The 15,209-nt window shown below is 35.0% G+C and overlaps 1 protein-coding gene across 1 annotated transcript; it reads right to left on the bottom strand.

Moving 5' to 3' along the window:
- Window positions 1-245: 245 nt before the first annotated feature.
- On the bottom strand, window positions 246-5,919 carry LOC141690978 (uncharacterized). The gene is made up of 7 exons (XM_074495730.1): window positions 3,721-5,919; window positions 3,288-3,447; window positions 2,985-3,202; window positions 2,277-2,405; window positions 997-1,335; window positions 397-501; window positions 246-290 (listed from the first exon to the last, which is right to left on the bottom strand). The coding sequence occupies exons 1-7, from the start codon at window positions 5,917-5,919 to the stop codon at window positions 246-248; spliced, it is 3,195 nt and encodes a 1,064-aa protein (XP_074351831.1).
- Window positions 5,920-15,209: the final 9,290 nt, after the last annotated feature.

Genomic DNA, 15,209 nt, shown 5'->3' with positions numbered 1-15,209 from the left:
CTAAGATCGTTGGCATCATAGAATAGATTTCTTCGGGAGCAACGTCAAATGATTCGTCAGAGTCTTTCATTTTTCTTTTTTTAATAGCTTCATTGCATCTTGTGCTCCCATCAACTCCGCCAAGGTATCTTGGGGAAACAAGTTAACCCTCCCCTTAGTCGGGGGTCTCGCTCCAGCTAGCACAATCAGATTATTCTTTGGCTGAATTGCCCTTTGTGTACGGGGGATGCCCCTTCATCAGCAGCTTACAACTTATCTGCCAATTCAACTCGCACCTTTTTCAGTTTTTCCTATAATATATGAAAGGAAAATCACAAATAAAGCACTTCTCTATTAATTGACCCTAAAAACAAGCATTCAATTATAAATCAGTTTACTTAAAAATAAAATACAAACCTGTAGCTCTATCACAGCTGGTTCAGTAGGGTCGTACACGGTATTCATAAATTCCTCATCACTGATTGGCATCTCACCTTTAGCAATTCTGACGTCATCTATTTCCTGTCAGATGGAAAATAAATATGATAAATATTTTAATTATAAGTTGGTAATATTTTTAGTAAATTATAACTTATAAGTTATAGTTATTTATTAGAAAGTAGATAATTAAACATAATAATTTTAAAAAATAAATAAAGAATTAAAAAAATGAAATTAGTGATGGGGTAAGGAGGTAGTAAGATGGAGATAATTAGTGATTTGTTTTATTTTAGTAATCTGTTTATTAATTTCACCAGGCTGTAAAATCTGAATCAGTCAAAACATATTAAATTAAACACCTTTACTTCAGAACAGTTGTAGTGACGCATTATGTGTTTTATATTTGCATTAATGCTAAGTAATTAGTCTTGTTGTTGGAGGGCATCAGCATAGATAGCAAAACACGAGAGATTAAAACCAAAATAAGAACTTATAATACAAAATCAAGGACATATCCACTCATACTTGCAAAAGATAAAAAAAACTACCTAATCTATTTACAAGATAGAATAATACCTGTCGTCTTTGTTCATATGGTTTTGCACCAATACGAGAGGTAAATTCCATCTTTTCTCGGGCATTCTTGCCAGCATCCGACAATTTTTTAAATTCAGGTGTGCCCCAATACGCGCATATCGAATTCCATGCCCGCTGAGAGAAGTAATGAGGCTTGAATGCATCACCTTTTATGTCGAGTTCTTCTTCAGTATATCCGCATTCAAATAAGACATTCAACTTCTTGAGGAGTCGGGCCCTCTCAGTACCAAGATAGGACTTAAAATTCCTATTCAGATGCGCTCTCACAGCTCCGTCCCCATCTTCTTCGAGAATCCCCTTCGGATAAATGTAGTACTCCTGTCAAAATAAATTGCCTAGATTTAAAATAAAAAAGCTTAGTAAAGTGTTTCAAATTAAAAATCATTAAGTCTCATATTAATTATTAGTAGCTAGAAACATGATAATATAAGACTAGTTAAACATTAGTAGTGGCTATATTTATTGCATGAATTAAGACAGTAGACTCAACAAAGTTAACTCAGGGTTGTCTTGTATTTTTAGTCCCACCAGCCACCACAGTTGTACTAGAGCAGTCGGTGTGATTTTAAAGTACTCAAATCAGTGTGATTATAAACTACGTTTAGGCGATTAACATGTGATACGCTAAAATGTAAACTTACAATTTACATAGTCCATAAAGAGAAGAAAACAAAACACAAACCGTGCATCATGTGAGTAAAACCCGTGAGAACTCTGGGAGCTACTTGCAAACTCTTATCTGAATGTTTTATTTCAGTTAAAAACAAACACTAATGTCCACTAATTCTTATATACACTTAATACAAACAAATCATAAAACCAGAAAACACACTTTTAGCCGCACAACGGGTCACACTTTTATTGAAAGATTGATTTATAATATCGAAGCGATAATTAGTGAATAAAATATATGATTTATAAACAATATATGTGATATTAACCAAAATCATACACTTTGGTTTAAGCTACCTAATTTAAATATTACTTGAAATGAAACAAGATATAAAAGTCTAAAAGTAAGTTCAAAAAAACAAGAAAGAAAGTAAACTCTAAACAAGAAAGAAAGAAAATGAAAAAGAAAGAAAACTCTAAACTCTAAACTCTAAAGGCTGTTAAGAAAACAAGAATGAAACAAGAAAGTTGATCGAGGAGAATGAAATTAAGCATTACATCTGTTGAGAATAAATTAGAAGTAAAAACTCTAAACCCCAAGTAGTAGTTTACAAAGGCTGAAAGAAAAATAAAATTAAAATACTTACTTTAAAACAGTTGATACATCTGTTGTACCAAGCATTACGTGCAGCTCCCTTTGTAGAGATTGTATGTTCATCCCATTTCAGGCGAGCAAGGCGTGCCAATGTTTTCTTGGGCGTATTCCCCATAAAACCCTAAAAACATAATGAAAGTTTAGCACGTTGATGTTAAAAACAAGCATTTTAAACAGATATAATGCTTATTAAAAACAAGCACTTTAAAATATTTTATGGTTGTCAATCCAAATGTTAGCAAATTTCTTAATGTCAGCAAAAAGGCCAGGTCTTACCATCTCGATGGAGAACCCAACTCGGAAAAACCGAGCCACAGAACAAACCAGAACCAGAGATCTTTATTTAATCTAGAGTGGCCAATAAATGTAATCTGTATCTAAACAATCTTTATTTACATCAATCTATATAATACTTGTAGCATCATCAGGTGTGTGCTTATGTGTACATTCCTAACTAAGTGGGATTGCCTTGTCTAATACAAACAATGCTCAATATATAGAGGTGTTTATCAACACCGCACCCTTCCATTGTTGCATTCACTTCCCAATTTTCATACTATTAGTTGAGTTGCTGGTCTGATTTTACTTTTAACAAAATAGTCTGAAATTTAGCTGACTGTTACTATATCATTAAACAACACACTAAAGTCTAATATGCTAAAACAGACTGAAGTATGAAAATCACTATTGCATAGTATACTTGATGAGCTTGGCTAGCCAACACAAACACGTCTTCGACATTTAGTTTTGATTTAACATCTACGGTAGTTATCCGGTGTTTATCGACTTTCACATGTGTCGTGTGATCAAACCAATGACATTTGAAGATGATCACTTGATGCCCATTTTGATAAAAGAGTTTTAAAATTTCTTTTATCCTTCCATAGTAGTTACCATAATGTTCTTCGTAAGAAGTCCCTAGAAATAAAATGTATTAAATTGGAAAACAATTGGTAAAGAAAAATACAAGTTAGATATTAAGAAAAATAATTAAATATCTCACCAATGACAACAACACCGGAATTTGGTGAAGTGAGCTCATTAGCATTTACACAATCAAATTTGTAACCATTGCACTTGTATGCTTTATAAGACTCCACTTTATACAACGGACCTCTTATTAGGTCTATAAATTTCTTGTTGAGCTCTTCGTCATCTTGTACCTAATAACATATGTGAGAAATATAATATGAGGAAAATTTGTGTATGTGTCTGTGTATAAATTATAACGCATACCCTTCTTTCGAGCCAATCTTTAAATTGTTCTTTTTGAAATTGTTCCTTTTCCGCATCATTCAAATGTGGGTATTGTCGTTGTACCAACTTTCAAAAACCCCTAAATAATCAAGTTAAATAATAAAAACATCACATTTTGAACTAAAGTAATTTTCAAAAAGAAGTTATTTAAAAATAACTTACCTCAAGTACTTTCCAACCTCCGGCGAATTAATAAGAACATAGTATGCCACGAGTTCATATTCATCACAACTCAAGATTCTATCTGTAGTTCGTAGACTAGGATGTGTCGGATATGTGTAAACTTCTAACAAATTGGCATTATGAAACATTTGAGGGGCCTCATTTCGACGTAATTGATTATGCATCAATCCATTCTTGGAATCAAAATATAACGTACAAAAGTGTAAACATTCTTCCTCAATGTAGCGTTGTGCCATTGAACCCTCCGCTCGAGCTTTATTTCCAACCTTCAATTTCAAGTTGTGCAAGTATCTTTCAATAAAATACATCCAACGCCCATTGGCCGGGCCACCCAACTTACACTCAGTTGCTAAATGCAGTGGCAAATGCTCCATGGGATCAAAAAGACTAGGAGTAAAGACAGTTTCAAGCTTAGACATTATTCTCACTATATCTCTCTCCATTTTCTCTAAATCTCTGTATTTGAGACTAGACGAGCATAAATCTTGAAAGAAGTTGCACAATTCAATGATAGGATGAGACACATGTTTCGGAAGTAGATCACGACAAATGATAGGCAACATTTTTTGCATGAAGACGTGACAATCGTGTGATTTCATCCCACGAATGCAATTTTTCTTCCAATTCACACACCTAGATATGTTTGAGGCATACCCGTCTGGGAGTTTCAATGAGACTATCCACTTATACAACTTTTGAACTTGTTCACTCGAAAGTACATATGGTGCATGTGGTTTTATACCATTATCTTGAATCCACAACTCACGGTGTACACCTAACTCTTGACAATCCTTTCTTGATTTGGTTTTGTCTTTAGACTTCTTCGAATCATCAAGAATTGTGTAGAAAATATTGTCAAATACATTCTTTTCGGTGTGCATAATGTCAATGCTATGACGAAGGCTGAGTGTCTCCCAATATGGAAGCTCAAAAAATGGAGAACTGTGAGTCCAATTATGTGTCACACCATAATCTTTTATTTTTTTCTTCGATGACTTTCCCGGTGGAAGAAACTGTATTTGCTCACACATGACCTTTGCACGTGACCCTGAATGTCGAGAACAAACTGATCGTGTCTCAAATCTTCCAAATCTCGTACTCCTTCTGAGAGGATCATCTGGCTCCAAAAAATACCGAGCAGTTCCATAAAATGTTGTTTTACCACCATGTTTGAGTTGCTTACCTTTGACCTCTCCCATGCAAACTGGACATGCCAACTTACCTTTAGTGGACCACCCGCTAAGCATGGCAAGTGCAGGAAAGTCATTAATTATCCACAAAAGTGTCGTCTTCATCATAAAATTTGTACGTAAGAACATGTCATATGTTTCCACTCCAGTATGCCACAACAATTTTAATTCATCAATTAATGGCCTGAGATAAACATGTAAGTCTTTTGTTGGATCCGTCGGTCCAGGAATGAGAAGAGGCATAAACATGTATGGAGCCTTAGTACACATAGATGGGGGAAGGTTGTACACAATAACCACCACAGGCCATACTGTATACTCCCTAGCTTGCTTATCGCGAAAGGGGTCAAATCCATCAGTAGAGAGCCCGAGTCTGACATTCCGAATCTCTTTTGAAAATCTTTGAAATCTCCGATCAAATTGTTTCCATTCATCTCCATCTGCTGGGTGACTTAATTCACCTTCAACTGCAATTCTATCATGGTACCGTCTCATACATTTTGCAGTCTTCTCCGCCATGAATAAACGCTGCAATCTCATGGTAATAGGAAAGTAATGCAAGATTTTTTGAGGGATCTTTTGTTTTTTAGGATCTTTTTGCACTTTGTATCGGTCTTCTTTGCATATATCACACTTTGTCTTTTTGCTATGTTCCTTGTAAAATAACATACAATCATTCTCACAAGCATCAATCTTTTCATACTCCATATTCAATCCTTTAATCATCTTTCGCACGGTGTAGTAATTCTCAGGCAATTTATGATCATCAGGAAGTACTGATCCAATGAGGCGAAGCAAGTCATCAAAACCATTGTTACTACAATTATGCTTGTTTTTCCAATGAAGCAGCTTCATTACAAACTCCAGCGTTGTAAGATTGGCATTGTTCGGATAAATTGGTTCTGATGCAGTATTCACCATCTTGTAAAATTGTTTTACTATTTCATTCGGTTCTTCCTCAAAATCCTCACAATCTTCGAAGGCATCATCATGTGCATCATGCATATCATCATCTTTACAGCCCGTGTTAATAGAACTTGTTCCGGCCTCGTTCTATGACATTTCTTTCTCCCCGTGATAATCTCATCTAATATACCATTACATGATACCATGTCGATATAAATGTATTTTCACGGTACTAGGATGCTTGTAGTATATATTACGACAATCTTTGCACGGACATCTTATAAGGCCATTATCTTCTTCTTCCAGATGCTCAATAGCAAATTTAATGTAATTATCCACACCAACTTTATATTCTTCCGTTATGTATTTTGCTTCATTAAATCGACTACGACCTATTCAACTACGATCGGATTCCATCTATAAATAACCACACATTGATATTAGGTGAATGCATTGCTAGACATAAAAAAGTAAACAACAACTAACAACTCAAAATTATAAACTTATTTTACTAATTATCCAAATATTCTAAGCCTAATAAACAACAACCAAGTTAATTTTAGCAACAAAATCAAGTTACTCAAATCATTACATAAACACATAAATAATTGAAGAAATCAAAACATTAATAATAATCACATATAGAATTTAATGAACATAAAAATATATGAAAGCTTTAAAATTAAACTTACTTGAAAAAGAATGATGATCACATGAATGAATTTGATGAAAAAGGAGAGAAAATGATGAAATTGGGCGTGGGAAAGATGAGAAATACGGCTACTGGATAGAAAGAGGCAGTAGGGTTTCTAAAATGAACTCCTAAATTCAATGGAATACAGTTGAATTTATGACAAGGCTAAAAACGATGTAAATCGGTCAAATTTAAGTTTCCACCTTTTTTAGCCGAATTTCTTTTTTTACCGCTTTCAGTCGAATTTAGCATTTTAGTAAATTTAACCGAATTCGGTCAAACAAAGTTTCCCGCCTTGTATAAAATTTCGGGGGGAAATGAGGAAAATTTCCCGCCAAATTAAAAACATATTTTGATTGCCTGCAGTCGAATTTAGTAAATTACATTAAATTTTATTTGGTGAGAAAATTCTCTTTTTTTTTCCTTTAGTCATAAATAGTTTTTCGGTCGAATTTAACTTTAAATACGACCGATTTAAATTCGACCGTTTTATTTCCACTAGTTAAAGTTGAATTTGATATACGACTGCTAGCGGTCGAATATAGTATTTCACTAAATTCAACCGAATTCAGTTTAATAAAGTTTCCCGCTGTAAACTAAATTTGGAAGGAAATTTCCCGCTAAAATTCAAAAATAAATTTTGATTGTCTGCGGTCGAATTTAGTAAATGGAAAAAAATAATTTGGCGGGAAACTTCCCGCTTTTTTTTCCACCATTTATAAATTTGACCAAATTTTTTTCGGTCGAATTTTACTCTAAATACGACCGATTTAAATTCGACTGTTTTTATTTCAACTGGTTGAAGTTGAATTTATTTGTAAATTCGACCAATTAAATTTGACTATTAGATTTCGACCAGGGCCAGTCGAATTTAGCCGTGCCAAACCGTTTCGACCGCCTGCGGTCGAATTTAGACGCGGTCGAAATTGCATCAGTTGTAATTAACCCTATTTTCTTGTAGTGAGTGCAGCTCTTATAGTGCTAGCATACGCCACAAGGTGATCAAATAAGGGTATCAGCAACATGTTTTCTGTATCCGGGTGCTAAGAACTTACTGAATCCGTACGGTCAAAAACCACTCATATATAGTCCAAAAAACACAATTATACTTTAAGGACCATTATTCTAGGTTTATAGTGTGTTGTCTTTCAAACAATCATTTATGTTAAATGTCACAACCCTTGAACATGTGCCTTTTGTTGCAATATCTATAAGAGTGAGCATAATGAATTGTCCATGTTCATATTGTCCTGCCCCAGCAAAGAGTATAATTTTAAAAACAATTTAAACATATTAATGTAAATTACACTTGTAACATAAAACCACTAAGGTGGAAGGATTTGAAATAAAGGATTATAGAAATAGTCTTTTATTAAGTTAATTGTTCTTTGTGTTAATTATATTATCCTATTGGGGCCTTCCTCTAACACCTAAAGGTTTTAGAAGATCTGGTTACTCAACATGGTATCAAAGCTGAGGCTGGCGGGAGGACTAAGGTTCGATTCCCAGCCACCCCCAACATTCTCACATTTTATTGTGGACACTAAAGGTAATTAATACCCCAAAAATGGGTGCCGGTGTTCCACTCTTCGACCCATAAATGGGCTTTCGAGTGAGGGGGAGTGTTAAATATACGATCCTATTGGGGCATTCCTCTAACACCTTAAGGTTTTAGATGAGCTGGTTACTCAACACTTTGCAACTTGAAATGCAGTAGAATCAAGAAGTTGCCATGTCACATTTAACAAGGAATAGTACATCCACCACATAGTATATCAAGATTTCCCAATGTCGACTTCTGTAACGTCCTTTAATATTATTATACCCGAGCTCCTTATTGTTTTCACAATTTCAAGAAAGGGGATGCATGCATCCTCACATAGCATCTGCATACAAGTACAAAGACTTATTTTGATATATTCCAAATAATGGGACTGATCACTCCCCTCAAACGTGCAAAGATATAAAAAAGGAAGAAGACAACATATTGAAACAATCATCAACAATGGTTTAATAAGTACGCAAATCTTACCTTTGTCAACATTTGCCCACTTGTATTAATATTTTCTACCGTCACTGGTAAAACTCTTATTCGATTTCCCACTTCCATTCCCCAGCTTGTTACATTCTCATTACCGAAAGATCCGCATGTAATGATTTAATGGTTAACCAACTGTAGAATTCTACAAGAGTAAATTACCAGGAAAGAATAATTAATATCATAAACTCCCTTTTTTTGCTAAATTTAATATCTGAAGAATCTTATTCTCCTGTAGAAACTGTTAAAGCCAGAAAGGGGTTTTATACAAAAGGACATGATTTTGGAAATGAATGTCTACTAAATTATTGCAAAGACTTATAGAAAGATATATATTGCATACGAATTTTACATATATATATATATAAATTGATGAGATCATTTTCAAGTGATAAAAATTATGACAAGTCAACTAATTAATGATCCTCCTTGCACTGAAGTCCTTATATGAAAGAACTTGAGTGATCCTCCAATATATATAAAACGTAAGAAAGTTACCAAATACCAAGTATGATATACTCTTTACTGAAATATGTTCGTTTGAAACATGACGTAATAGAATGTACACAACTCACCTTTGACTCAGCAAATTTGTCAAGCTTCTCAGCTTGCTCAGTATACACTGCATTAAAAGGATGTGCTTGATTGTTTGTTCCACGAGTGAATCAATACTGCGCTATAATTTTATGCAAATTACATTAAATGATGAACATTGAGGCCTCTCCTTTTGTTTATTACACTTATTGTAACTTGCAGATGATAATGCTTTTGGTAACTTATCATGCATCATTGGCTCCAGATGTACGAATGGAGTAATTTGCGTTTCTCTTCAATAATGGAAGAATGTTGTTTTAATGAATAATCCGCTGAAGAGATGCCATGTGCGTCATTGGTGTGAAGCTTTAAAACTTTGTCAAATGTCAGCAGGGAGTTTACTGATCCCAATATAGTATCCTCATGCTTAACTTCAGTAGCATTTATGCAAGCTTCAGCCACCACTGCTTCTAATAGATGTTCGGCACATGAGTTCACTATCGTAAGATTACTAGTGCAAGTTCTGTCATCAGGTATCTGAATAAATATTTCATTCTTCCATTTCTTATGTTTTGGGCATAGTGCTTCATGAATCTTCCCAGCTATAGCCATTGAGTAATCACACTTATTTATGTGATTACCCTCTCTATAGTAATCTTCCCAGCTGTAGCCATTGATTAAAGATAGATCATCATTATTCTCTGTGCCCACTACCGAATCCCAAAAGCCACTACTACTGTTATATTTCTTGCTGACAACATTTTCATTTATATGTTGTAGATATTTTTCAAGATAAGATTCAAGTGGATCCAAACTTTCAAAAACCCTCGAGATTGACTTCTCAGGTTTCTGATTCGTATTCGTAACTACCATCTTCCTTACATATTCATTTTAGTAACTTACTTCTCAGGTTTCTCAAGTTGCCGTATCATTAAGACAATAATGTTGTAGCATTTATCCAACTTTTCCTTTTCATCACCCTCTATTATCAGGGTTCTAATATTCTCATCTTGCCATTTAAGTGTATCAATGAAAGTTTGTTTGATTATGTTTGTGGGTGTATATAAAGTATAAGAATATGATGAAGTCATGTAGAAACATACCAAGATATTTAGAAATGGAAAGATGTGGAAGTAGGTTGGGCCGCGTGCGAGTGTTAACTTTACATTAGTATGATATTTTTTTCTTTGGGCCAAAACTGCACAAATTTATTTCTAGGCACGTCCCTAAAGGTCATACTAACGGAGTTAACTCGCTGCTTATTAATAACGAATCTGCCTCTCTGACAAATGATGTAGGACAACTCCTAACAGTCTCCCCTTTATACATCGAGAATGGCACTAGCTAAAACTGCCACCTGATTGTGTGATATAGCTCCCCCTTAACTCATACTGGAATAGCCCATACTGGAAGGCCTACTTGCCTCCCTTTAGGTGCATCCAAAAATAGTCTATACACCACTTCTTATGGAGCTCATTTGAAATTCGTATAGATCGTTTTAACCTGTAATTCCGATACCACTTGTTGGCCTTACTAAAAAGAAATTAACTCTACATTAAGATAATATTATCCGCTTTTGGTTGAGCCAGCATAGAATTTTTATTTGGCACATCCCAAAAGGCCTCATTACTAATGTGGAGTTAAGGCCCGCTTAACAAGTCCAACAAGTGGTATTAGAGTTTGAGGTTATATTGGTCCATAAGTTTCTCAAATGAGGTCCCTAGGAAGGGAAAGATAGGCTACCCTAGTATGGGCCTAAGGAGGAGGCAAGCATGCCTTCCAGTATGGGTTTAAAAAAGGCAGAGAGCCAGATGGATTTTAGTATGGGTCAAGGTTGAGCCAAAATATCATTCAAGGTTGAAGATTTGGAAGGTGTCGAGTTTGATGTGTGAAAGGAGATATTGTTAGGAGTTGTACCACATCATTGTGGGAGTGGCAAATTGCTGGTTATTAAGAAGCTAGTAAATCCGTATGGAGAAATCAGATAATATCATACTAACGGGGCTTTAAATGAGTGATAATCCAATTCCAATATTTCTTCAATCCTCCCGTAAAATGTCATATCACTCTCTACGAGATTTAAATCCTTAGCACTAGAAACTTGGACAGTCTTAGCAACTAAAGAGACTCCACTATTTTGAACAACCCTAACATCGTCTCGCTCCTTTGTGAAGTATCGGATCCCGTCAACTGGATAGCCATCAAAAGTCAAAATAGTAAATGATGGTTTTCTTGCTAGCCACCTTATCGTTTCAGAAACACCTTCGACTTTCTCGTTCAATTCAGTCATAACTTTGTTCTCAAACCAATCAACAAATAGCTTACTATGCTCCCCAATCATCCACTGAACAGTCTTTTTTTTCTTCATAAGTTTTTTCAAGCAACTCCTTATGCATCCTTTGAAAATGCATAAATTTTTTGGTTACAAACTAAAATAATGCTTATACAAAATTAATCAAGAAAAGAAAAAGAAAAGTGACTTAGTTAATATATGGAAACACTTCACTGTTGCTTAAGAGGACGTGTAAATGTACCTCATCTCGTTCTTTCTCTTCAACAGATTTAACTGTTGTAGCCGATAATGGACCAAAAACTTTCCCTTGGTCCTTCAGAAGACCGGCAGTTTTGAAACTATTTCTAGAAAACTCTACACAAAATTCTACAGATTCTTCTTTCAAGTATGCTTCGGGTATACAACCTTCTGGAAAATAACGTTTTCGCACTTAAATTTTCAACACTTTATTAAAATGCTCAAATGGATACATTCATATATAGAAAACTGGTCCACATAAACGTAATTCCCTAACCGAGTGCACTATTAGATGTATCATTATATCAAAAAAAGAAGGTGGAAATATTTTTCGAGCACACATAAGGTTAATAGAACATCGGCTTGCAATTAATCAAGTTTTGATACGTCAATAATCTTGTTGCACAAAGTTTGGAGAAAGAGGCAGAGTCTTATTATGCTAACTGTAACATTCTTCGGAAGTACTACAGAACAAATTGCGACTGGGAGTAATTGTTGAAGGAGTACATGGAAGTCATGAGACTTCATCCCAAATATCTTTAAATCCGCCATGGATACACAATTTCTGATGTTTGACGAATGCCCATATGGCAACTTCTTTTTTCAGCGTTTATTAGAGTAAAACTGGAAGGAGGCAGATAAGTTCTTTTTTCTCCTACTTCTGGAGCTAAATTAGTCCTAACCCCTATTTCCATCATATCTAGCCTAGATGCCTCACTATCTTTGGACTTGAACTTTAAATTCAGTAATGTCCCAATTAGACTATCAAACATATTTTTCTCAACATGCATAATGTCGAGGTAGTGACGAACGTGATGGAATTTCTAGTATTCCAACTCAAAATATACTGACTTCTTCTTTCAAGTGCAGTCGACCTTCTTTGACTTCTTTACTTCCTTTCCATAAGAAAATTTAATGTTTTCTTGTTGTGCCAACACTTCTTGTCCGGAAAGGGGTTGCCTTGGCTTTCCAAACTCTTGTTGACCATTAAAGGCTGCGTTCTTCTTCCTGTATGGATGATGCCTAGGCAAATATCAACGATGACCTTGGTAACATATTTTCCTACTATAAGGTAAATAGTTAGCAAAGGTATCATTACCACACATTAGACAACACAAATAACCTTTGGTGAGATAGCCAGACAAATTACCATATGCCGGGAAATCATTAATCATCCATAACAAAGTCGCCCTTAAAGTGAAAAAAGATTTTATGAAAGTATCGTATACATTCGGTTCACCTTCTTCCCAAAGCTTTTTCAAATCATCAACTAACGGTTGTAAGAACATATCAAGGTTGTTACCTGGTTCATATGGACCGGAGACCAATATAGTTAACATCATAAAATTCCTTTTTTTACATAACCACGGAGGAAGATTATATGTTACCAATACTACCGGCCAAGAAGAATACCGACTGGTCAGCCCATTGTATGTGGATTAATACCATCAGCCGATAAAGCTAGTCGAAGATTTCTTGGCTCACTTCCGAAGGCAGGCCACCTGTAATTGATATTCCGCCAAGAAGGATAGTCGGTAGGGTGGCGCATCTGGCCATCATGAATTCTTTGGTTGGAATGCCGGGATTTTATAACTTTCTCTACCATCCTCACCCACCTTCCAGCGAGATAGCTTGCACTTTGGACACTCCGAAGCAGTCTCATTTACACCCTTGTATAAAACACATTCATTGGGACTACTCGAGGCTTAAATTCGAAAGAGTTTCTTTGCTTTATATGCGTTAACAGGTAATGCATTATCCTGAGGTATGAATGAGCCAACCGTAGAGAGAAGATCGCTAAAGGCGCTATCACTCACACCAAATCTCTCTTTCCAGTTATGCAATTTTAACACCGAAACTAATTTTATACAGTCGCTGCCCTCAATTAAAGGTTGTTGAGCATTAGCCACAAACCTCTTAAAATCATGTGAGTCTTTGTCATCACCCCCTGATTTACCCCCCGGATTACGATATGATACTTCACAAACCACAACAGCATGTGAAGCACCAGCAGCCGCCGCTTCCGATGCAGTAGCCGGTTCTGATGCAGCTTCGAAGACTGATTTAAATGCATCCGCATTCTGCTCCTCTTCATTAGGGGGCAGTGTGCTACCAATGAACGACCTACCAGTTTTGGATTTGTGCCAAATCCAATAAATATACCCAAGACTAAAACCATTCTCGTAGAGATGACCCCTTATTACTTTGACTGGAAATTTCTTGAAATTAACACATTTACACTGATGCTCGTAAAGTATTAGCTTATAAAGGCCAATAAAATTCTATTCACATGTTAACTATCATTTCTCAAACAAGAATCAGAACTTTTAGTGTAAAACTTCTGTATGTACTTATGTAAGAAATGGATGATATGAGCAGATGTCACCTTTCAATTGCTCTAACTTTTCTTATACACTCCCTCTATTAAATTCTTTATACTAAAAAGTATTATTTTAGCTACTTTGTTGTTTTATTACAACTAAAAACAACTTATTCCCTCTGTCTTTTTCATCCGAACATAACGGATTGCAACAGTCTTCCGTTTCATTCATTTTCAGAATATAAATCGTATAAATCTAAGCTACAATCATATAGCAGAACGTACAAGTTCTTCTTGATTAATTAGAGGTTGAATAATTCATTAAAGTACATATATGCAAGAGTACTGCAAATTTATAACACCACACAACTTTATAATAGTTTTAATAAAGTACTTGCTTAAAGATTACATTCCCAAAATCAAAATTGATTATTATTCTTTCTCAGTAATCTGCATTATACTATAAAAAAATCTGCATTATCAAAATTGATTATTATACCAAGTATCGATTTAGTAGTACAAGACAGGGCATGCATTATAGTGTTCACATTATACTATAAATTCTTATTATTTTATATATGTTTACATATATAAAAATGATAAGTAAACTGAAAATAACAAAATAATATCATTTAAACAAAATAAATTAAATAAAGACACAAGCATAAGCAAATTAGGGTTTTCTATATGACAAGCAACTCATTTCCATACTACAGAATATGTAACAAGCAACTCAAACAAGCAGATGCAGACGCTTAAACAAATTAAAAATTAAAAGATTAGAGTTTAAAATTGAAACCCCCAATTCTGAAATTAGGGTTTAAAACTTACCTAATTCTAGCTTTAACCTCCAACTTAGCTTCAATCTCTGACTTGAACTGAAACCTTAAACTTCGAGTTGAACTCCAACTCTGACTCAGACTTCGACTTCGACTTCGACTCAATGCAATGCAACTCTGAATTCGACTTCGACTTTATGCCATGCAACCTTGGTGAAATGAGAGCAACCATGATGAGAGCAACCCCCAAATCTACAAAGCACAGAGTGGAAAATATTCTTGGTGAAATGAGAGCATAATGAGAAATATGTTCTTGGTGAAATGAGAGATGAGAGATGAGAGAATACATTTTTTGGTTTTGTTTTTTAATAAAAAAGAGGGGGAAGATGTGGGTAAAAAAAGGGGGGAGAATTTTACTAAGTCAAAAAACAAGGGGGAAACACGAGGAAATGAATTATTTGGTTAAGGGGTGAAACGAGGAAGGCGCGTTGATT

This window comes from Apium graveolens, chromosome 10, assembly GCF_009905375.1.
Source record: "Apium graveolens cultivar Ventura chromosome 10, ASM990537v1, whole genome shotgun sequence".
NCBI classification, from domain to species: Eukaryota; Viridiplantae; Streptophyta; class Magnoliopsida; order Apiales; family Apiaceae; genus Apium; species Apium graveolens.
The sequence above is the reverse complement of the archived record's forward strand: the minus strand, read 5'-3'. Positions and strand labels throughout refer to the sequence as shown.

Excerpts from the sequence above, each read along its gene's own strand:
- LOC141690978 (XM_074495730.1), bottom strand. The coding sequence starts at position 5,919 with ATGCATGATGCACATGATGATGCCTTCGAAGATTGTGAGGATTTTGAG. Across the intron at positions 1,336-2,276 it reads GATGTATCAACTGTTTTAAA|GAGTACTACATTTATCCGAA; the intron begins GTAAGTATTTTA and ends TTATTTTGACAG. Across the intron at positions 291-396 it reads CAGCTGTGATAGAGCTACAG|GAAAAACTGAAAAAGGTGCG; the intron begins GTTTGTATTTTA and ends CATATATTATAG.